Source organism: Haliaeetus leucocephalus, unplaced genomic scaffold (assembly GCF_000737465.1).
Source record: "Haliaeetus leucocephalus isolate CR32 unplaced genomic scaffold, Haliaeetus_leucocephalus-4.0 Scaffold240, whole genome shotgun sequence".
NCBI lineage: Eukaryota > Metazoa > Chordata > Aves > Accipitriformes > Accipitridae > Haliaeetus > Haliaeetus leucocephalus.
This window is the reverse complement of record NW_010972676.1, coordinates 352,442-375,436: the sequence shown is the minus strand read 5'-3', so window position 1 is coordinate 375,436 and position 22,995 is coordinate 352,442. Positions and strand designations below refer to the sequence as shown.

General features: G+C 42.8%; 2 protein-coding genes across 6 annotated transcripts in view; both read right to left on the bottom strand.

Moving 5' to 3' along the window:
- Window positions 1-2,789: 2,789 nt before the first annotated feature.
- Window positions 2,790-13,203, bottom strand: PROC (protein C (inactivator of coagulation factors Va and VIIIa)). Of its 2 annotated transcripts, none has more exons than XM_010568190.1 (9): window positions 13,144-13,203; window positions 12,528-12,612; window positions 11,979-12,139; window positions 10,965-10,989; window positions 10,300-10,410; window positions 9,436-9,576; window positions 8,960-9,069; window positions 7,904-8,021; window positions 2,790-3,358 (listed from the first exon to the last, which is right to left on the bottom strand). In XM_010568190.1, the coding sequence occupies exons 1-9, from the start codon at window positions 13,147-13,149 to the stop codon at window positions 2,790-2,792; spliced, it is 1,326 nt and encodes a 441-aa protein (XP_010566492.1). In that variant the 5' UTR covers window positions 13,150-13,203. The 2 variants fall into 2 exon arrangements, with proteins under 2 accessions (XP_010566492.1, XP_010566493.1); XM_010568191.1 differs by lacking the exon at window positions 13,144-13,203 and adding an exon at window positions 12,983-13,073.
- A 5,086-nt stretch (window positions 13,204-18,289) lies between these two features.
- Window positions 18,290-22,995, bottom strand: part of DGKD (diacylglycerol kinase, delta 130kDa) — a 71,494-nt gene continuing 66,788 nt past the window's right edge. For all 4 annotated transcript variants that reach the window (XM_010568187.1, XM_010568183.1, XM_010568185.1 and 1 more), the window contains one exon: window positions 18,290-22,161. In XM_010568187.1, the coding sequence (XP_010566489.1) occupies window positions 22,072-22,161 (90 nt within the window). In that variant the 3' untranslated portion in view covers window positions 18,290-22,071. The remainder of the gene's footprint in view (window positions 22,162-22,995) is intronic.

The following is a 22,995-nucleotide window of genomic DNA, read 5'->3' as shown; positions in this document are numbered from 1 at the left end:
GTTACAAGCGAGGAACTGCTCTCCATTCTAGTGAGCATTCAGAACACTCTGACTTCCTGCCAATTTCCTTCAGAGGGAAAAGAAGGATGAAATTGGTATATTGTCACAAAAACAAGGATGAATTAGCCTGCAAAAAAGATTAAGAAGTAGAAGCAAGAGGACAAGAGAAGGGACAAAGAAAACAAATTCTACCCCGTTCATTTTGATCTGATGTCCATTTTTCCTCCAAGCCACACCGATGCTGTACACTACAACAGGAATCCCAACGGTTCGCGAGGCAATGTGCAGAGATTGACCTAGCCCAGGATGTGGTGCAGGGTCTGATCCAAAGCCCACAAAAGTAATAAAAAAGCTATGCTGAACACAGGAAGCATGGATCAGGCCTGAAGAGAGAAGCCAGTTCCAGCAACAGCCTTGTTTTAACTGCGAATGATCTCAGGCTAGGGCTGAGCTGCACACTTCAGCCAGCAGTTTCTAATGATGGCAGCTGCTGTGTAATTACTGATGCTCTTGTCAAGTAAGACCGTATGCACAAACCCCAATGAGGAAACATCTACCACGTACCTGGCAGTAAAAGTTACAAGACAGAAGTTTGTACTTCTTCATATTACCTTCCCAAGCTAAATAATTTACCAGGATTTGACAGCACGTACCTCTTTGCTGCCTGTATAATTTTTCCAAAAATGCAGGATCCAGAATGCATTCACTTTACACAGAACCATGCAATTATACTCACTTATTTCTTTATTTTTTTAGGGGAAGACAGGAGAGAGATTTGGATGTACACCAGGAACAGCCATGAGGTCAAGAGGTTGATCATTAACCAGTCACAAATATTGACAGAGGAGAGACAACCTTCTGGATTCTATGAAACACATTTGAAATCCAAAATCAGAAGAAAATTGTGTGCGTGTTTCTATGCATATAGATGGGTGCATTTAAAAAAAAAAAAATCCTTAAAAACATCCTCCAACAATAAAAGCAACTTCTTTGCAACAAATTTCTTCAGGAAAATCTGGAATTTTTAAGAGAAGATTTCTGACACTCCATCATCTTTCAGTAGGTAAGACCAGCTGATCTGGAAGATACACAAGCTGCTCTGTAAACCTCTGTTGAAATATGCAGAGCTGTGAGTGTGTAGGAGGATTCATAGCAGTCACTTGCAGGAAGGCAGATATTGCCCTGTAATAGTCACAGCTGCTCACTGACATTATGATTTCTGCCTTTAATTAGACCCATATTTTATTGGCTTTGAACACAATAATGTTCTTCCTTGTAATTCAATGACTAGCAACGTCAGCCTTCTTAGAAGCAGGTATTCTTGGTGCAGGCCCTGGCTGGAAGACTGCTGTTCAAAGCATTATTCTTTAACATCTGTTGATCCTTAAATCCAGTCCCAAATAAAAAAGGGGAGGGGAAAAAAAGAGAAAAAGAGAGACTGAGACAGCGACACAGAGAGATGGCTGACTGTACTCTTGTTTCAGCTTACCTGCAACATGAAGCACTTAGCCTGACTGTTACTTCTTTAATGCATGAATCAGCTTCAGCACTTCCTTAATAAGCACATAAGCAGCTTGTAAGTCAACAAGACTAAGTCCACAACTTTAAGAGGTATTAAACCTCTTTGCTGACACCATATTAAATTTTTTACAAATCCTAATACAATTTAGTTGTACCCGAGTTGTTTTCATTTAAGAGTCTCATCACAAGAGCAGACTGAAGTTGTTCACTGATCCAAATACGCATCCAAATCCTGACTGAGATGTTGGAAACATGTATCACTACAGCAGAGTTAGTGTCACTTCTTTTTCTACAAGATTAATTTAGCAGGCTGAAGTGCTAAGATTAAAAGCAAGTATAAATTGTGATACTAAACTTCATTTTGACTATTGCTACTTCCTATGAACATATTGGTGCTATGTATCTTTCCTTTACTTACTGATATACACACAGACATGCATATATTTATCAGCAAGGATTAGTAATGCTAATATAGCCTGCAGCTGATTGCATTCACTAGAATAGGAATGAACAAAAGTGTTTGTTTAGCTTGCTAATTTGAAGAGCTTTATGGACCTGAGGATAAATAGAGCATGTGAAAGCCTGGAATTAAAGCTTTTTTTTTTTTTTTTTTTAAATAACACCAGAATTCCCACTGACTTTTAAGGAAGTCTGTGGGGGGTAAAATCAGGCATTGAGTATGCAAAGACGATATGGAGAAATTCTAGTGACCTGCTGAATCAACTTAATCTATGAGCACTAGAGCAAAATGTGAACGAGTGGAGGCAGTGATGATGATATTAAAATTTCATTGCGTTGAGAGAAAAGTTATACAAATACAGAGCAAACCAAAACAGTTACTGTGGATAATAAGTTACAGTAAAGCTGAAATTACAGAAGTGTATCAGTACGGTGACTGGCAAAACACTTTTCTCCGTCCCCTCCTCCCCCCCACCCCAACCAATTCAGTCATTTTACACTTCAAAGATGGAATTGTCTGACCATGGACTATCTTATTTTCTACAATGCTGTACAGCATCTCAGTATAACAGGGTATTACTTCTTGCCTGTATGGCCTAAGTATGACCATGCTACAAATAAACAACATGACCTGGAAACTAACCAATGTAAACAATGTAAAAAAAAAAAGTAAAAAAAATAGGTACCAATGAAAACAGTACACAAGGTTAACATATACTCAATATTTAATACTGAAGGTCTGACAGTACATTACACTGCATACTGTCACTAGCACATAGCCACAATATCGCAGACTCTCAGTATCAGAATCAACCCTTCCAAGAAGCTGACATCTCATCTATGTGGTGCTGGATCCACTCAAGATACTGACTAACTTTGGTGTAGACTCCAAATTTCTCCCTTCTTCCACAGCCTTCACCCCAGCTCACCAGTCCCACCAAAAACCAAGTATCCTTATATTTAGTGATCATAGGGCCTCCACTGTCCCCAGCGCAGGAATCTTTTTTGTCTCCTAAGCTCCCAGCACACAGCATATTGTCAGAGATAGCAAATCTCATTGCCTGGGCACACTCATTCCGGGGAACCATGGGGATTTGAATATAACTGAGGAAAGTAGAGTAATTGTGGTTAGCATCACTTGTGCTGCCCCAGCCAGTTACCACCATCTGCTTCCCACTTCTTGTCAGCTCCTGTTCTGCCAGGGCACGGGTGGGAAGACAGATAGGGAGCGCGTATTTGTTATACATCACGGGCTCAGCCAAGTGCAGCATGGCTATGTCGTTATCGGAGGTCTCCTTGGTGTAATTTTCGTGGCTCACACATTTATCAACCCAAATGGTTTGCTCATCTGCCTCAGTACGGAGACGGTGGAATTTACCTGGAAGAGCAAACAAGAACATGACAGATGCTACCAAATCTTCCTTCACCTTGAATGCCAAGGCATCTGGATTACACTGCTCTTTAGAACTGTGCTTCATGTTTTTACTTCCCTTATGATATAGACATTTGTTCATTTTATGTTATAGGTTTAACAGTGTTCTTACTAGATGGACAAATCTGTAAACTTTCCATATTTACGTAAATCATGAATACATACAGTACTAAATGAATTAGTACCCTAGAAGTATGGTCATCGGCTGAGAAGCTGAAATGCCTATGTATTGCCCTGTTGTGTGGGTATTACAATACACTTGTGCAACTTGAGAGATCTTCTTCAGGAGCAAAACAATCTTCTTGGAGTCAGCACTGAAAGCTGGGAGAGCAAGCATACAGCAAAGCAAGACATTTACAACAGTACATGAGCTTTATGCTGTATAACCAGTGCCTGAATGACTGAACTTCAGTATTTATAAGATAAAGACGACTGACTGGTAAGGCTATTCCCTTCTGAAATCTTGCATCTCTATTTTAAGGAATTTTTGACTACTTAAGACTTCACAGTTGTTATTTCTGCTACGTGATCACGGCCACTTTGTGGGCCAAGCGGTTATGGAAGAGGAAGCAGGAAACTAAGTTGAAAAGGGCCAGAAAGGCAAGAACAAGTCACTTGTGATACACTGGAGAAGACAGAAACAGATTGCTCTGATAGGATGTGAAGAGATAGCCCCAAGAATAATTATCAGTGGCTGCCACATTTCTGAACTGTGCTGTTGGTTAATTTAAGCTTCATATCAAGGCCTACTTCAGTATGTACTTGATAAAAACACTTCTTTGGGGAACTGTCCATTATGCACATTCAAGCTGCAGGCAGGCACACATCCAAGCACATGAGATGGCAGGACATCCAAGCTGACACCTCATCTCTCCTCATGCTGCATGTGTGTGACAGAAGTGTCCTTTCCTTCTCAGTCTCTATAAGCGAGTTGGAAGTTGCTATTCATTACCACCTTTTCAAATGTGTGCTTCACAATACTGTCCTTCAGATTTGTTCCCCGACCCCTCCGTTAACTTCTGCCTTCTTTCAGTCTTATTTGAGTCTCTCCAGATACAAACTCTAAAGCCAAGTTGCTCTGACTTTGCATGACCAAGGTCTTCTGAAGTCAATTGCTTTGGTGTAAGCTCCCCTGTGCTTGAGCCTGTCAATGAGGTATTGCAGCTCTTTGTTGTTTTGTTTTGGTTTTTTTTTCTGTAAAGGGTCAGTGTCTCCAAGCATAGGGACTTTATGAACCACAGTAGTTCCAGAAATAGAAGACCCCCAAAGACCCCTTAAGTCCAGCTTTGGATCTGGGACTTCCAGACCAATTATTTCTCAGTCTCTCCTCTTCCTCCTCTGCAGACAGCCAATGGATGTTTCATACATGGACACAGCAGACAGCAGATGGCTCAAACTGCTCTGGGGGGACACCTGTATTAAATAGTACCAGAGCCTGAAGGACTTGCTATTATCAAGCCAACACTCACAAATCTGTTTTTTTCTGCTATTACAACCTCTCTTCTTTGTGGCAACAGTGTCCGTAGCACCCTTGGAGCACATTTCCCTGATACCTACTCTGCAGCCACTGTGGCTGGGGGCTGACTGGCAGGTAAGGAGCAAGGGTTTATTCCTGTCTTCACAGATACAAACGTCTGCTTTAGGCCTCAGAAGTAACTCTGGACTTGAACGCTGTCAGATCATCTCCTCTGAGAAAGGCAGTTTAGTTGTGTAGGAGTATACCTTCTGCTCTGTAAACAAGCATGGCCATGAACTCTCTCTGTTCTAAGAAACCTATGAACAAGCAGGTGACAGCTTTCACACCGGTGCTACTGTAGCAACAGCTCCCCCTGCTCCAGCCCAGGAGAAGACCCTTTTGACTTCTGGTAGTGAATACTTCCTTTCTCAGTTGAGTTATCCACCCCAAGAGTTTCAAATTCCAGAAGTCCTATCCACACCTGGATGTACCGAACCTAGAGGCTGTGTGAAATGCATCTAGTTCCTTCTACACAATAAGTAGCATCATAATCTTGTTGCTGGCAGAAAAATATTAACTATGAAGTTCTACATAAACAAGGAAGTGTGAGACCTGTTCTCTGAAGGGAGAGACGGTATTTTGAACTGAATCATTACATTCACCTACCTGCTCTGTTTTCTTAGAGCTCTGAACACACTTCTGGATGCTCTTAAACTGGAGATGTAGGAACAAGAGCCACAAGTAGGAAAATTGGGTTGTTCTCAAATCCATCTTCCAAAACTTCAGCTACTCTGAGATCTAACTTTTCACTTCAGACACTAAAAACCCATGTGAGTCCTGCTACAGGACTACTCCCCAAGCTCTTAAATGCAAACCCAGACGCAAGCTTCCCTTCCAGTTTTGCTCTTAGGTATGGCAAGCAGAGAGCTACAGTGGGTCGAGTCCAGAACAGTGTTGGGTACCCCAGCCTGACAGAGGGAGGTCTAGTATCACCTCTGCAGTCTCAGTACAAACACCTTCATCACTATCATGGAGCTCACACCTGCCCCCACAGACACGGCAATGTCTCCATTCAAAACTCTGTTCCATGTATCTCACTACATGTCTCTAGCGTTTAGGGTTCTTCTGATGAGAACTGCTTTTCTGGTGGCAGTAAAATGCCTAAAAGATACATGTAAAAGGACAACCATGTGATGATGTTAGGCTGGGTCTTAAAAAGATTCCCTTCTGCTTGACCTGGAATATCATTTAAAGAAGAATCTCTTCTCTCTTGGTGAAGTGTCAGTCTGTAGTCATCTCAGTCCTGCACCCCCTGCCCCCCTCCCTCCACCCCCAGTAAAGGACCCTTCTGTGGTTTCCATCTCACCACAGCAATACTGCTCAAGACTGAATGAAAAGGGTTCTCTTCTCATGCATCACAGCTCTCAGTCCATGACCACACACTTGCTTCTTCCTCTATTAATAAGAAAGGTCTTTTGGGTAGCTAGGAGAGTGAGAGAAATTTGAGTCCCTATGGCTGATCATCCTCACATTATAAATTACTCTGTATACTCACCCCAAATCTATGTGAGACGTCTCTTGAGTTTCATTTAAGTCAAAAAAAAAAAAAAGAAAAAAAATCTTCTCAAATCAGGGTTCTCAAGTGCCGACTCTTTTCTTCACCCACTGGAAATCACTTTTTATTTGGACAGCACAAGACTCTCTTGACAGATCCCATCCCTTCTTTTTTTGCTGCAGAGAGATCTCTAGGCATGGCTGTCCCAGCTGAAAGCTTGTCAGACTGCACAGATCTCTACCAAGACCTGCAGTATGAGGCCAGGATGGAGTAATTTAAGTGCAGCCTCAATACTTCCCCTAGTTACCATTTTCCCACTGACCTAATCCCTTGAAGTTACACTCAAAGCTACATCTAGCACTGCAGAGCATTCAAGACACCCCATCTGATGGTTGCTTTCCCCCTAAAATGTTCCAAGATCCTTTACCAAGCAAACTGCACAGGTTTCTTCTTCTTGGGCCTCACTAAAACTAAATATACATACTGGCAATCACTTAAAAGGGAAGAAAATGACTTACTAGTAACTGGAAGTGCTTGGAGATGTGTAGTATGTATGCATATTCCCAAACTACCACACACACTTCTACTTTCATGTCCCTCTGTGGAAAAGGTGGATATTCTGGCACTAAGGACCCAAGGCTGTATTGCATGCTTTTCCACTCATTCTTTATGTTGAACAATGGAGGATGTACATAAACACATCCATCCATATGTGCCTTATTGTCTCTGTTCTCAAACATCTGCACATCCACAGTATATATGGAACACACGTACAGACAATATATTTCAAGGCTACGTATACAGACAACGTATTTGCAAGACTCTCCACAATTACTGGGAACAACCTATCTTTTCACTAATGGTGAAAGAAAGCAGTTGAGTTGTTATGCCTCTGTCACCAATGGTAGATAGAAAACACTAACAAAAAAAAGTCTACTTAAGTGTGAATGGATCACTAATTATTTTTGTCTGTTAATTCAGGAGCAGTACTGTATGTGACACAGATTTTCTCACGCTTAAGAGCAGCAGTGCCAGTAAAGGCAGTGTTGCCATTCTACAGCACCTCTCCTCTACTGAAACTCTCTTAAGTAATGGTGTTCAAATGTATGAAAAGGCAGTAAGAGGCACTGTGACATTCTCCTCCTGGGATCAAGACTTTTTTTTTCAGTATTGGGATGACCTTGAATATTTTCATTATCAGAAAAACACAAGCAGAAGAGAACAAGTCTTTCGACTTTATAGACAAGCAGCAGTGCTCAGGAGACAGCTCACTTCCATAGTAATGTTGATAGTGGCTCAGATGAAATCAGATTTTTACTAAACTTTTTTGTTTTGTGCTAAGGTGCGTATTAAATACTTCCTAGAAAACCTACAACCGAGAAGGACTTTTGTCTTCTTAACTTGCTTGGCTTTCTCCTGAGATGATAAACCTTGGGAATGAAAGAATTGTATTTAAAAAAAACAGGCTTTTTTTCCATACCAAGTCTTACTTTGAGCCCCTCTTCTGCCTCAGTGCAGTGTGCTGCCGTTAGGACCCAAGATGGATGGATGAGAACACCCCCACACAGAAATTTCCCTTTGCTATTTTGCAGCATAATCTGAAACAAAAAAAGAGAGGTCTGACGCTGCATGGAGCACGGCTCACAAAATATTGTACACAGTCGTCTTTGTGGTGGCAAAATGCCCAGACGCATCAAGCACCAAAGCACGTCACATTCATTGAAGCCAAAGCTCTACAGTGAGACAAAAGCACTATGAATGGAACACTTACAAAAAGTTTTGAATATTCTTCCTGAATGAGGGCTGGCTTCATCCAAATCACAATGCTGGTCACTGCAAAGAAGCACTTTGGTACTTCAAAGCTTTGAAACACAGAGCTCAAATGAGGGGATTATTCTTGTGTGCACAGCACACCAGAGACAGTGTATCATCTCAGGCTCCAACTCTCATGCTACGGCGTAAAAGGGCCTTTAATGTCAAATAGAACCAGGCCCTGATTATATGCATTCACTAGTTTCATGATAAGCTCCGTGAGGTCTCCCCTTTCTCTGTGATGTCCCGACCTGCTCTGTAAAGCTATGGCATATTTTGGTGATTAAATCTGCTAACTTGAATCTATGACAGATGAGGCTTATAAGAACAGATCCATGCAGAAAGGGGGAGAAGATTACCTCACACTCGCACCATAAGGCTGTTACAGTAGCTGGAGCATGCATTGCACAGCACGAGCTGCAGTGATTAAGTGGCCTTTCCCCAGGATGGAGCAACAGAGTAGGTAAGTGTCATCACTACCCTTTCTCTTGACATTGTTGGCAAGGTAAGGTAAAAAACTTGGCAACGGTGACAAGGTCAAGAGTCCTAACAGGTAGTAAACTATTTTTTCCTGTTACTCCAACTTTTGGATTGCTTTTGAAAAAGCTAAGCTAAAGGAATCTTAGCTTCACGTAACACCACCACTAGTAATGTAGGTGCCTTTCTGGAGCAGCAAGGCAGGCAGAGCTGTTTGGGAAGAGCCTAAACTATTATTTCTCCTTACCTGCCAAGGGCTGCCTCCCCTTCTTCCTATTTTTCCCTCAATGAGCCGAATATTGAATCCTACTTTGGCTTCAATGTAGTCCATTTTCACTCTTCCACAGGGGAACTCCACTACAGGAGATGCAAAGAAGTTAACTAGCGAAGATCAGATCACCCAATACAAAACCTCTTTCTAAAGCACTCCCTCCATCTCTCTAACCGAGGCAATACTATTCAGTGGCTTCATGGAAATTCCTCAATGCTTTGCAGAGGAGGCAGTTTCCTGATTCCCCTGTATGTCTCCATGATGCAAACACGGGTTAAAGGCCATAAAGTGGGTATGAAGTTGGGAAATGCAGGCACAGAGTTTCTCTGCATGGAATAGATGTTTTGAAAACTAGTACAAAGTGCACTGCAGACAATTCTCCCATAACACCCTCTTACTTCATGTTTGAATAATGGCCTGTCAAATCTCGACTATGAACATCCTCCTCTTACCTACAGGCTCACACATGGTATGGTCGTTCATCAACTGATACCCAGATGCACAGCTGCAAGAGCGGCACTGGTTGGCAGGGTCATCCCTACAGAAATGTTCGCATCCTCCATTATTGACAGTACAGTTGGTGTATTTGACCTCTGTGGAAAAAATGAACAGCAAGAGAGACATGAGAAGTTGGAAAGCCAAAGAGTCACAGGAAGGTAAAGTGGCAAAATGACATTGCCATTCAAGTGAGCAACAGCTGACAATGGATTTGGGATGAAAGTTGTGGGCTTTAATGGCACTTGAGCCCTGAGACAACAAACAGATCTTGGTCCAGAATAAGACAGTGGGGAGATGGAGAAAACCAGAGATTACTGTCAGGGCAGGTAGACTGGAAAACAGAAAATTCAGTCACTGAGTGCAAGTCAGACAGTGCACAGTGTTGATGATACACGACATACATGCTCATCCCTAAATATGCTATCCAGCTTTTGTCCAAGGAAGAAATTGTCACAGTAATGACAATCAAATATTTGCAGTGGATGGTTTTTTTTCACCCTGTATTGTAAAAAAACACCACCATCATCCCTGTACTGATAGTTCTGAAGTAACTGAAAACTCTGCTTTACAGAATTATTTCCAGTACTTTTTGTAAAATTTAGTTATCTCAGATCTCCAAACCTCTCCCATGGCAACACAAACTTCATTTTGCTTTAGATAAGCACAGATAATCCTTTTACCACATAATGAAGCAAAAGAGAAATCACATTAGTAAAGAAAGCAAGTATACTGTGCAATGTCAAAAGTGTTGATCCCTATTACACAGAGATCCCTGTCACAAATAATGTTATTTTATAGTGGATTAAAGGCAACATTACCATAATTGCACAAAACCCCCTCCCAGCCTTTGTTACATATGCAGGAAAATTTTCCAATATTGTCCTTGCAGATCCCATTGGAACAAGGCTGTGGGTCACACTGATCTCCATCTGAAACAGAGGCAGGAAAACTCAGTCCCTGAATCATACAGAGCTCACAGATCAAACATTAACACGAACAGACCCTCCCCAGATTCCCAAGCATCATCCATGGTTTCTGCCACCAAATGGTGATACCTCCATGGTGCTGGCCCAGAGACAAGGCTAGTTGTTTGGGTTCTGAACCACAGCTGTAGAGTGAGTGGAGTGGGCAGAAGGGGAAGAAAGAGCAAAACCTGAGGCAGACAGGGCAGAGGCAGGTTACTGTGGAAGTGAAGAGCAGGGGTGGGGCTCCTCTTTGGACCATGTCAGGCAGGGTTAGAGCATCAGAAAGCACTTTTGACCAGTGCCTTAGCTCTGGAAAGATGACTGAGGACAGACACAGATATACCTCAAGTTTTTTAGGAAGGCTGCTTGTATGTTAGAACAGGAAAACATTGTTTGCACACCCCATATAAGAGAGAATGAGAATTTTAATCAGTATGTGATACATGGTGGCAGGAAGGCCAAGTACCAATTACTCTTGAGGAAACACAGACAAGTGATTAGGGAAGTCTTTCACTTACCTATATACTTGCTCCAAAAATTTAGCTGTGGAGAAACAAAACTTACGTTAAGGCTACAAGCAGATTTTTAACAAGTGAGGGATTTAAAGTGTATCATGGTCTTGGCCAATACAGCACTGCACCCCAGTCAATAGCGTCAGTCTCATTCTTCCTGACAGCATAGTGACTGGCACTACAAACCAACAAAACTGGCCAACCCAGACGTTCATGTATCACCTATACTCAGCACATATTACCCTGCCCTGCTCGCAGACTCACCAGCACCACAACCGCTCAATATCCCCACAGCTTCTCTGTTTTCTTGTCACTTACTGCCAGGTAAGTCACCAGTGTTGTTGAGTGCACAATTCATTTGTGCCCAGTTAGACAAAACGTGGGCATTGTGAAGAAAGACTCTACTCCACTCTGGCGTCTGAGTGACAGCAAGGACTGATTCATTCTACGTGGCGAGTCTACTGTGCTTAACACAGTAAGAAAAAGTCCAAGGCAACACAATGATCAGGTGTGGAAAGGGGCAGGAATCAGTGATGTTGACAATACAGGTAGTGCCCAATTGAAAATATGAGGGTTGGAGAAAGAGAGAGAACCTAGTGATAAGAGAAATGTTTGTCAGGCACAGGTGGGAGACTGGGGAGATACAGCAAAAGGCAGCTGGCACTGGCGAATGGACAACAGAGAGCAAAGGACTGGAAGGACCGCAAAAAAACTCAGTGGCAGCAAGAAGAGCCAATGGGGTCAAGCAGGGATTGAGACTACCTGGCTGGGACCAAAACGTCACAGTTAGGTCAGGTGGGACATGCATGAGCAGCCAAGTTTTGTGGCCCATACAGGTGGTAACTTGACAATTGCTGTAACACAATCACATTCAAAACCATGCCTACACCTTCGGAGTCAGGACTGATGCGTGTTCAGTGCTGACAGCAAGATCTCCTATGCACTGGATTGCAAAACTTTAAGAAAACAAACAATTGATTACTTAAGTCCCACATTCATCCTTAAAAAATACCAACTTACTGTTGCTTCCTTGGTTTCAAATATCTCACTGGCCTCCTCAAAGTCACACCGCTCTTCAATGCACTCACGTTCCACAGAGCCCGGTTTGAGCTCCTCCAGAAAAGAGTTTGCCCGCTTCCGGATTTTCAAGACTTGGTTTGCATCTTTATTGCTGTAAAATACTGGAAGCAAAAATGTGAAAGCACAAGCATGGAAAAGAGCTGGCTGAAAACTGGCAGTGGTCCTTTCCAAAGAACACTTATCAGAGCAACAGCCCCTCTCTAGGACAGCAAGAGAGCCTGCTCTAGAAACCATAAGCTGTCAGTGCTGTGCTGCAGAAGCAAGCTCCAGCCTCTGCTCTGTGGTACTCAGATGGCTTGTCGGGCTCATGAGGGCTGTGACCAGGCAGCCATCATGGCCCAGCACTGTGTGTGCCAAGCTCTGCTAGAGGAATTCAAACCCCCCATAATGGGAACGATTCCAGCCACTCCCTGTGACTGGCAGATGAGCAGTAAACACACTTGCAGCGACTGGAAAAAGGTGAAGGTGATCTCTAAAATGAAAACTTACTTGAGGTACTACAGACTCGTGAAGAGCAGGCAGCCAGCAGCACCCCTATGGTAATGAGCTTCCACATACTGCAGGCAGGAGTCACCTAAAGAAGAGAAGGTAGGTGTGAAGGGGAGTGCACTGCTGAACCGCAGAACAACTCCCCTGCTGCAGACAGTTTCTATTCAGATAGCTCTGCTATCTCCTTCACTTGTTTTTCACAGAGCAGCTCCCTCGCTGAATGCTGTGCTGTGCGGTGACTTTCTCCGATTCCAGCTCCAAAGCGGCTGTTCAATTTGAGGCCCTCCAGACTGGTTTGCTAGTTCCCTTTAACCCACCAGCAGCTCTCCCAGAACACTTCTTGTCTGCCCCGACATCATCCCCTTGTCACCAGACATTTTTTACAAGCTTTATGCTTCATTAAAACAAGCTGTACTTTGAAATCCCGAAGGATACAATACTTTTGAAGCACTTACTGCTTTATTCAGTGTGAATCAGTGTGATCTATTCTTCTGCCATGAGCTCTGCTGGAACTTAGTTAATCCATAACTTCAGATATTTACTCTTCAGAGTGACATGAAGGGCTTTCTTTTTAGTCATTAAACAAACAGTGCTCAGGGGGAGCCTGGCAATTTACCTGCATGCAGGAGAAACATGGAACAGCTGAGGCACCCACTCATGCCTTTTTCAAATCTGTTTTCTTTTCTTTTGATTCTCTGGCAAGTGGAAATGGTTATGTTTAGTTCGTAAGTGTGACCACCCAGTGCTGAAGTCTCTTGACCCCAAAAGGGAAACATATTGCTATTTTTAAGAGTCCTCCCCCTTTACTTTCTCATCAAACATTCCACCACAAAACAGCCAAGGCAACTAACCCCCCTGACCATGAGCAGGCAGTGCCTGCCCCATCAGCTGCCTGCTGTGAGAAGGCAGGGCAAGAAGCTTGCCCTGCACCTTTTGGTGTACTGGATTGGCTCTCAGCAGCACAAAATCTTCTGTTGAATTTTGAATCTTAAACATTTTAGAGAAAAACCACAGTCCTTTTCAGAAGTTTTCTTGCATTGGAGATGGTACAAACCAGTGCATCCCCCTTCTATGAAACCAGTTTGTGCAGCAGCACCTCTGTGAGCAGTACAGAACGTGACATCTTCACGCAAATTACCTGTGCAACCACATGTCCTTAGGGGTCCTTCATCGCAAGAAACTGCCACCGGGTGTCAGGAAAAGGTGGGCCTCCCCAGGATCTTGGCTCATGTCCAGTGACACTGTTTAGGAGAGCTCCAACTGCTTATAAAACTTTTTTTCTTTTTCCCTTACAAACTTGGCCGTGGACTTTCTTGAAAACAAGCTCTCTTTAAACAAAGGTTTCAAAGTTCACCTATCTGGGACTTGTGCTGAAAAAAAAAAAAAAAAAAGATTGCAGCATCCAAAATCACAGCTGAGAAAGATGTGTGCACTGCTAAGCTCTACTGATATATATTCTTTATCCTCAATTCAGCCATTCAACAAGAAAATTTCAACTGAGATTAATGATAACAGATTTTTGCTGAAAATAAAGTTTATGAAACACACCTGAAGACAGGAAACATAAAATAGGAAATCTAAAGAGACAGAAGCAAGTGTAGTACCATATACTCCATGTATTACTCGTAATATCTGTAGCTGACCTGGCTATCTAGAAATAGCACTTTGCTACCGTATAGGTTACAAGTTTTTGAATACACTTTCATTTCTAAGACTTGGTATAGGTTGGAAATTTAGGACACACACATGAACTGCCAACCTAAAACAACTAAACTAACATGTCAGCCTCCTAAAAAACTTTTTTTTTTTTTAAACCTACACTGATACTTGGAAAGAATGAATTTAGTTCTTCATCAGCCCTTGTGTTTTGGGGGCTTTATATTCCTGCTTTCCCATTTCTCTTGCTACTGGAGTGCTGAAATATGTATTTCAAAAGCCAGCACTTGGGCTCTCAGGTCAGTCTCATATAACCCCAGGTGCAGGGGACTGAAGAAAAGATGCTCCAGGATACTTCAAGATCTGCCCAGTTTTGCAAGCCAGGGAACCATTTCAATCTAAACAATTACAGAGCTGGGCTCACTACTTTCTAGTTCTCCTTCATAAAAAAAATAGTAATATTTCTGAAGAGGACTAGAAGAGGGTGAAGAGGCGTAAACAGAGAAACTTCATAAGAGATTAGCAAGACAGAGGCTCCACATCATTTTAACACTGTGGAGAGTTCTGATTCACACTGTGTTACCAACAGGCATTAATAATCAACGGAAATCACCTCCCTGAAGTAAAAAACCCAGTATTTCAGACGTTTCAAATTTCACAGCTTAAAGATATCCCCCCTTACAACCTGAAGGGTAAGAGCACACCAGACTGCACACTGTGTTCTTGTTTCCCTGTGTATAAAAAAGCCAAATGCTTTGGGTTTGCCTCTTTTACAGGAAAGCTTCTGGAAAACTCTCAAATGTGTTCTCAGCCTGTAGCTTCTTAGCCAGGAGTGCTGAATCACTCCTCTCAAATTTTTCCAAATTGAAATTGTAAATTAAAATGTAAATTTCCATAAATTAAGGAGATTCTAGACAGATGTAAATTTTGATAAGAGAGGTGAACTGAGACGGCAAAGCTACAAGGCCTCAAAATCACAGCTCTTTAGCAATCAATCTTGTATTACATCCATCAATTCTTCCTACTTTTTCCATAACAGCTTTTAATTTGCAACAAATCTGAGTAACTCACTGAGCAACTCCTATATGCACAACAGAGCCTCTCCCTGACAGAGCAATACCAAGGTCTCCCTCTCATCCTGGACACTGATTTCTTGCAAGACTTGTAGAAAGATAATGTTCTGTGAGCCATCTTTCCCCATGAACCACCTGAAATGAGGCAGTAAGTTCCAAACAGGCATTAAAAGGGGTAAGACAGGCTGATACACACAGCACCAGACAAACCAGATCACTCCTGCTTCCCTAGGAAACCAAGCTGAAATATTAAGTCTCCTCAGGCTGCTCTTCTTAAAAGAAAAGGTCCTTGGAGGCCAAGGTTTTGCACCGCTCACACACAAGCACAGAACACACTGCCAGGAACACAGAAACACCTCTCTGTGGAGAGCCTTTCTGTAGGGACGCAGCCCTGAGCATGTCCTCAGCAGGCTGCTGGGAAGTGCTGCTGTGAATCCAGTTTGCAGCCGAGAGGAATTTGACAACCTGGGCAGGAAGCAAGCTGCTCCTGTGACAGTCCCTCCTAGCCTGTTACTTCCCTGGTTGGTATCTGCTCGCACCCACCTGAGGCTGCAGCTGTGCACAGCCTTTAACAAAAGCGAGACCTACCACTTGCTCCAACTCCTCCCATTGGCAGCGCAGCCCGTCAGCCAACCTGCTTATAAAGAAGGACAAGAGGCCTGAAACCGCCCCCATCCCTGCTCCCCTGAGGAAAAGCCATAGGACACAACTGACTCATATTTTACCCTGAAGTCAACAGAAGTGGTGTGTCTTTTAGGTCATATGCAAACTCTCCCACCTCTTCCTTTCTTGCGAAGACAAAGACTTATGACCGTCCACACCACTTGGTAAGCCAGCAAAATACTGGAACTCTTCAGATGGAAGTTGCTAGCGAACTGCTATGTATTTTTTAGCTGTTATTAACACAAAATGTTACCTTGCACTGTGTCTCAGAGCCTTTTCATTCTGCCCATGTGAGAATTAAACATCTCAAGCTGCTCAAGGCCCAGCTGGTGGGTGCACAGTTATTCATTCCAACCAGACACACAGCAGCCAAACAAGGAATTTCCCTTACCACTATGAAGCTGCTTTACAGATAAGGAATGACAGGGCTTCTTCTAAACCTGTTCATTTCCAGTGCTGCCCATTCAATGGGAGCAGATTTCCTCAACTTCTCAACTCTCCTGACACTTTATGCTGCATTAAAAAAACCAACAACATAAACCCCCCCTGCCAACAACACTTACGACACAGGAAACAGCAGCAGAACACATTTTAAAAAAAACAACTCATTGGTACTTCATAATCTTTACAGGACACCTCGCTCCCTACCCGCTCCACCCTCCCAAGACCCATTGAGTAGTTATCAGTCAAACCAAGAGGATGGCAGCCCTGATCAGGAGGTCTGATACCCCAGTAATGATACACTGAGTGGGGCAAAGAATTTCTTGCTATTGGCTTCTGCCACATAAATTAAAAAAAAAGGCCAAAATTAATTACCTGTATCAGAGGAGTACACACATCTTCTGTCTCTCTGCTGCTGCTTTGCTACTTAATGCAGAGCCTGACACCCAGGTCGGGCACGTGTGTGAGCAAATGCAATGATCTTTCTTTTCTTCTTATTAATAGGACTAGGTAACTAATATTTTAATGATCAATTTTAACATTTTCATCTTGCAACAGTATATAACATTACTTCGGTTTCTTATGTTCCTGTCACATGAACTACTCTCTCCACACAAAGACAAAGTAATTCCTTCAGTTTAACTATCAAGTACAAAGGTCTTTTTCACCTAGAAAATATTCACGACCATTATAAGTTACTTTCCATTTACTTTGCACCAGTACTATGGAACTCTATGAGCATCCTCTCAGTTGAAATTAGTCTGCTGAAAGTTTCTTGTCAGCATCTTACAAACACATAAATCTGCACAGATAGAAAAGAAAGCTCATCACAATCCAATCCATGGACTGCTCACTCAAACATCTCCAAATCTTTTAGTCTTGAGTTTACAGGCGTCATTTTATGGCAGTCAATTTCTACATTTCATGAGAAAACTCGTTTCTCCTACATTTTTGGAAATGCACTTTCACTTTTCCAGTTACTGTATATATTGCCTGCAATAAACTAAATGCACAGAGGCACAAGCAGAGTAGAGAAACAACTGTTCCCGTCTCATCAAGGCAATGCACCACCATGACCTGGAAGACGTGGTCACACCACACCACACGGTTAGAGGTCTACAAGCACATGGAGGTTAACTAACAAATACCCTGCTGAGTTTCTGAGTGTCTTCCCATCTAGCTGTGGGTTTGCAGACAGTGGAGCTATGATCAGGATGAGCAGCAGCAGAACCACCATGTTTAAAACATCTCTTCTTTTGTTCATTGCAGAGATACAGCTAATAAAAATAATCTACATGATGTCTTCTACTCCATGCCAATTAAACCAATGCAAAGAAATGCTACAAAACTAATCTACAACAATCACGTTTACCATTTCACTCCGCTCTAAGGAACAGCTCTGAACTCTGATGCAATTCCAGATAAAGGCATTTTATCACAGCACAGATTTTAATTAGCTGGTTCCCACCAGACGGGCACTGCAGCCCCCTCACACAACGAAATCAGTAAAAGAGAATCTTTACTGGAAGCTCAGAAACATGTTTACTTTATATACAAGAAAAACTTATTTACAACAATCAACAGTAAACTATATACAAAAAAATACAAGAGACATTTCCATGGTAATCACTGTATAAATTAACATAATAAATAGCAGGGAAGCAGGTCCCATTCTTAAGGCACAAAACCTTCTTCCCAAGACTGCACAGGGATTCACTTGCTTCCCTATGCTTTTGACAGGATCACAGGAATGGCGGGGAGACCCCTGAGGAACAACAATCGGTGGACGATGATATAGACATGCAGTCACTGCTGACAGTTGTAGAAAAACATCTTTTTTCATCCTTTCCTTTTTTTTTTTGCTTTTTACAGTACACACATCTTAAGATACAAAATATTTTGTGTAAACAGTCTTTTTTTAAATCACATAGATAGTATGCACATTTTAAAATAATACTAAAACAATGAACAAAGCTTTCCATACGATTTGGGTGCAGAAACATTCCCAGGACTGGCACTGAAGGCCTCAGCAGAGCTGGAGGCTCCCGGGTGCCCAGCTCTTGTGCGGCGTGGCCAGGCCAGCACCTCTAGGCACCAAGCAGCACGGCTCCCTTCTGCTGCAAAGAGCAGGCTCCTGCTGCAGCAGCGGACACCTGCTCTCAGCACTAAGATCCCACAAGCAAAACCAGAAAGACTGCATTAGTGCTAACAGCCCTCCCGAAGGTAGCCCAGAGCAGGACGCCACCGATAGCTGCTTCACGGGCCAAACATCCCTCGAGTCTCCATTGCATGCACTCCCACTGAACCGAAACATCCTAACACAGGGTACATTATCTCCGGAATCTGCCATTAAAGTTAAATATCCAGGGCAGTGCCAGAATGTGAGACAATGTACTGAAACCTCTTCCTAGCAGAAGAAACCATATGCCCAGCTCACTGCAGACACTGTCCCAGCATCACTGCCAAGGGTGAGGGATGATAAACAGAAGGTCCCACACAGCTTTCACATGAGTAGCATTTTTTAAGAGACTAAACATATGCATGACATGTGCAGTTCTAGCTTCTCTCAAGCTGGTGTTTTACCTGAGACTGCAGGAGAGTCTCTTTTTTGGCAAGGCAGCAGATTTTTTTACTAATTGTTTTTCCTGTGTTTCTCTCCCACAAAAAATTATCAGATGCCACAAGAGGAATTTGGAATAATGTAGCGAGAAGTTCAGCCTGGCTCCCTACTTTGCAGACAGCTCCCACTGACGTTTGACACAAACTGTCCTCATTTAGTCACAAAATCTCTGCAACAGAAATTTGCATTACTCCCAGTGAGATGCACAGAGCTATGACCCTTTTAATTAGATATAAACCTTAATAGATATTCAAAGGCACTCAGGTTAAATGTGGATTGATCCCATCTTCTAGCTCCTAAAAGAAGGTAGAACTCCCTCCCTGCCTCCAGGGAGCAACAGACAGGAATATACTGGCTATGAACCCTTTGATAAAATGTGCACATACACAAAAAGGATCTGAACCCCTCAACATGACATATCATAAAAGAAATGAACATGGGTCTGTGCAGGCATCATCGCTCATAGCAGATGGCTAATGGCCATCAAGCCTCTACAGATCTGGCACAAATTAAGGAACATGCCTGGATCCATAAACTCTTTGGATTCCCCTGGTACTCTGAGCAGGAAGAGTAGAGAGGAGCTGCTTCTATTGAGGCAAGAATTTAACGCCCCAGGAATTATGCAAGCAAGGCAAGTGCATATTGTTTATACATTTTTAACCATGAGGTTGCCTGGAGAAACTTCACAGCAAGAACAGCTTCTTCACCATGTACAGGAACAAACACAGATCTTGCCTCTTCTTCAGAGTTATCACCTGCCCTGTGCTCCCTGCTTGCTCTCTCCTCAGCAAGCACACACATGTCCTAACCATGCAACACTCCTGGGGACAGGCAGTGGGCTGCAACTTACTGTTATCAGCGAGCATGGCTGCATCCTGGAGCTCTCCTTAGTGGAGGTTTCTCCTCATTCTCATGCAGATGCTACTCTATGCCTCAACGAGCAAGTAGGAGAACACAGTATGTCTACAATTCTTATCCATCTGATACCTCAGGAATTCAATACAGTGGCAGGGGGGCTGTACTGATAAAGAAAAAATGTCACTATGCAAGCAATTGCCAATGTATAGATAGCAGAAACAAATTCAGAGCAAAGCTGAACATATTTCTTGCTCAGTCCCTGCAGTATTTACAAGAGAAATTTTGCTAGCTGGATCGAGCATGTTTAGTCTTCTGTTAACTTCTCATGAGCAAACCCTGTCACTTGCTAGGCTGAGAGGAAACGTGGGTGAATGACAACTAGTTAAAGACAGATAGAGTCAGAATAATCCTTGGTGAAATCTTAAAGAATGCAATGGAGTTTGCACAACATGAAATCAGCCCATAACCTTTTTAAGCTGACAAGTCTTTACATAAAATAACTTGACTGACTGTTGCTAGACTAGAGAGCTGATGTCAATTTGATAAAATCTTTACAAATAACAAAGAAGAATGATGTCCTCAGGAAATTATCTTTTATGCCACTGTGTATGTGGCCATTTTTCTGTCTGCAGCCATAGCGAGACACGTGCCATTCTGTAATAATAAAAAAAAATAAATACATACAAAATGACAAAGTAATTAAAAATTCCTGCTATTTCTCCAGCTTTACAGCACTGAACGTTCCCAAATTCCCTTCGCAGTGATAAACATGGCAATACAACTATGCATGCTGGTCTTCGGGCTTTAACAGTCACCTGACTGAGGTCAGGCAATACAGTGGAAATTTGAAGGCCGTCTAGGAACTCTGATTCAGAGGCACTAATTTTTCCATGCTCCACTGCTGGTGGTACCAAAGGCAATTTACCAACATACTCCCGTTTTCATTATGATGCTCATCTGGTCAGTAACAATCCTCCTTCTCTCAGTGCCCTTATAGAAGCCCTGATGTTTGACAGCACACGATAGCTCTCTCAGGGGTACAACCCAAGAAGGCTGAGCCACCCTAAGCTTTTGGTATCCACCTTGGAGTGAAGAAGCAAGGCAGCAAGAGAAAGTAGTAAGGTGGAAAAGTCACTAGAACCAAGACAGGTGAAAAGATGCAAGTACTACAGACAAATCATATCTTTTGTGACAGAAATAGTTTTCTGCACTGCAAGTTGAAGTAAAGAAACAGCTCTGTTGTCTGTGGTCATGAAGGTGGCACTAAATGGGAAGGAAGCCACTCCTGGCCATTGCCAGTCATGCTGCTTCCCTGACCAAGACAGAGCAAATTGCTCCGCATCTCATTCCATTTTACATTACATTTCTTACACAGCCCAAACAGCTAGTTATTGTTCCTCTCCCTTTTATCTGGTCTCCTGAAGATGAATTCAGAAGGGAGTATGTCAGAGCTGATCTCCTGTAATCTTTTGGCTCTCCAGAATTTTGTCTTTTCTTACTGCCAGGAATTTCTGAACAATTGTTTGTGATGCCTGAAAACCTAAAGGTTGTACCATTGCCACTGGCTGGAAGAGGCCCAGCAGAAGACCCCACAAACTGGTGCAAACCACTGTTTGAAATACATGCATTGTTTGTTGCAAGGCATAAGTGAGTGAGAATCACTGGGTATTCATTGGCAAGAGGTCTGTACTGGCTTTGAATTTCTGATGCAAATCACATGCAACTACAGGTGGATGAAAAAGGCATTAGTAAAACACAAGGACAAGCTTTGTCCCACTTAAATGCTCTATGATACAGGTGTGACACACAGATGAGCAGAGAAGTTTTGGGTCTGAAAAGACTGTCAGATGCTCCTGAACTAAGACTGGCCAATATATTTTTTGCCCTGAATAATTCTAATGTGATGAAGTTATCCAGTAAAGGTAGCTGTGTTGCAATTCTCAGGAGGCCTGCATTGTCACTGGAACCAGAGCTTCCCACATCGGAGGACATGGTTCTTCAAATAGAAAGTGAGTTCTCTTCTGGGAGCCTCTGCCTGACCGCAGATAAGGTGCCTCTTGACTGGATGCAACCGTACCCCACAGGAAGAAAGGTAGCACCATGCTTGGTTGATATGAGCTCTGAACAGCTACAATTTGGCTGTTCAGTAGAGACAGTTGTGAGCACATCTGCTCTGTGAGGTGACTGCTGTGCAGTTAGGGGGAATGGTAGACACAGGCTGTGAAAACAGAGGCTAAACCTCGCTGCCAGGAGTACTCCGGCTCAGCTCCTTGATCCCATGCAGTATCCTCTTCATGTGACCCACTTTGGTCACACCCAGGTCCTGGAAGAAAAGAGAAAACCTTACCTTAGGAGAAAGGCGGAAGGAAATTCCAGGTGGCCAAGCAGTGGTTACGAACTAGTCAGCCAGTTACACAGAGAGGAGGAAACCAAGCAGAAAGGTTACAAACCTGATTGTTATATATGGAACCTCAAACCATGTGTCAAAAAGCTATCACAGCATGACAAGGTAATGAACACAGAGCAGGCACAGAGTAATGGAGAGAAACAACTGCAGACCATTAGCCAGAAACAGAGGGAGCATACAGATCTCAAGGACCTAAGCTAGCAGCTAAAACATGCAGGAAGAACCAACCAGTCACATCAAATAAATGTGTGAACACTTGTGTACCATGCAACAAAACACACCCTGTAGCTGGATGGCATGGAGAGCAATCAGCTACACAGATTACAGCAAACCTCAGAACAGGAAGATGGTCAAAATCACAAATGAAGATCCAAGGGCATTCAACAAATGCCATGCACTACTTTACAACAAAGTATTTTTCTGCTATATGCAAGTCACCAGAATGATGACACAAGTCTCTTGCAAAGAACCACCACTTTCAATTTTTCTCTGTAGAGAAAGCATCTCCTCGTGAGGAGATGAATAGTAGTGCAATATGGTTACCAAGCACTATTTTAAAAGATTCTCTCCATCTAGCAGCCAAAATATTTTTTTTTCTTGCAACAAAGGAGCGCGATGATCTATTTGTCCAGTCACTACAACGTTAAGAACCAAATTTTCCCAATCACAGCATGTTCTGCAAAGATGGTATGGTAGCTGAGAAGTTGAAAACTTCCATTCCATCGTTAAAATCAGAGACTCTCAAGAGCA

Bases quoted from the DNA above. Each gene is read 5' to 3' on its own strand.
- PROC (XM_010568190.1), bottom strand. The intron at 10,411-10,964 runs GTAAGTGAAAGA...CCTCTGTTTCAG, and splicing joins TTTTTGGAGCAAGTATATAG to ATGGAGATCAGTGTGACCCA. The intron at 9,577-10,299 runs GTAATGTTGCCT...TTTTTTCCACAG, and splicing joins GGGGGTTTTGTGCAATTATG to AGGTCAAATACACCAACTGT.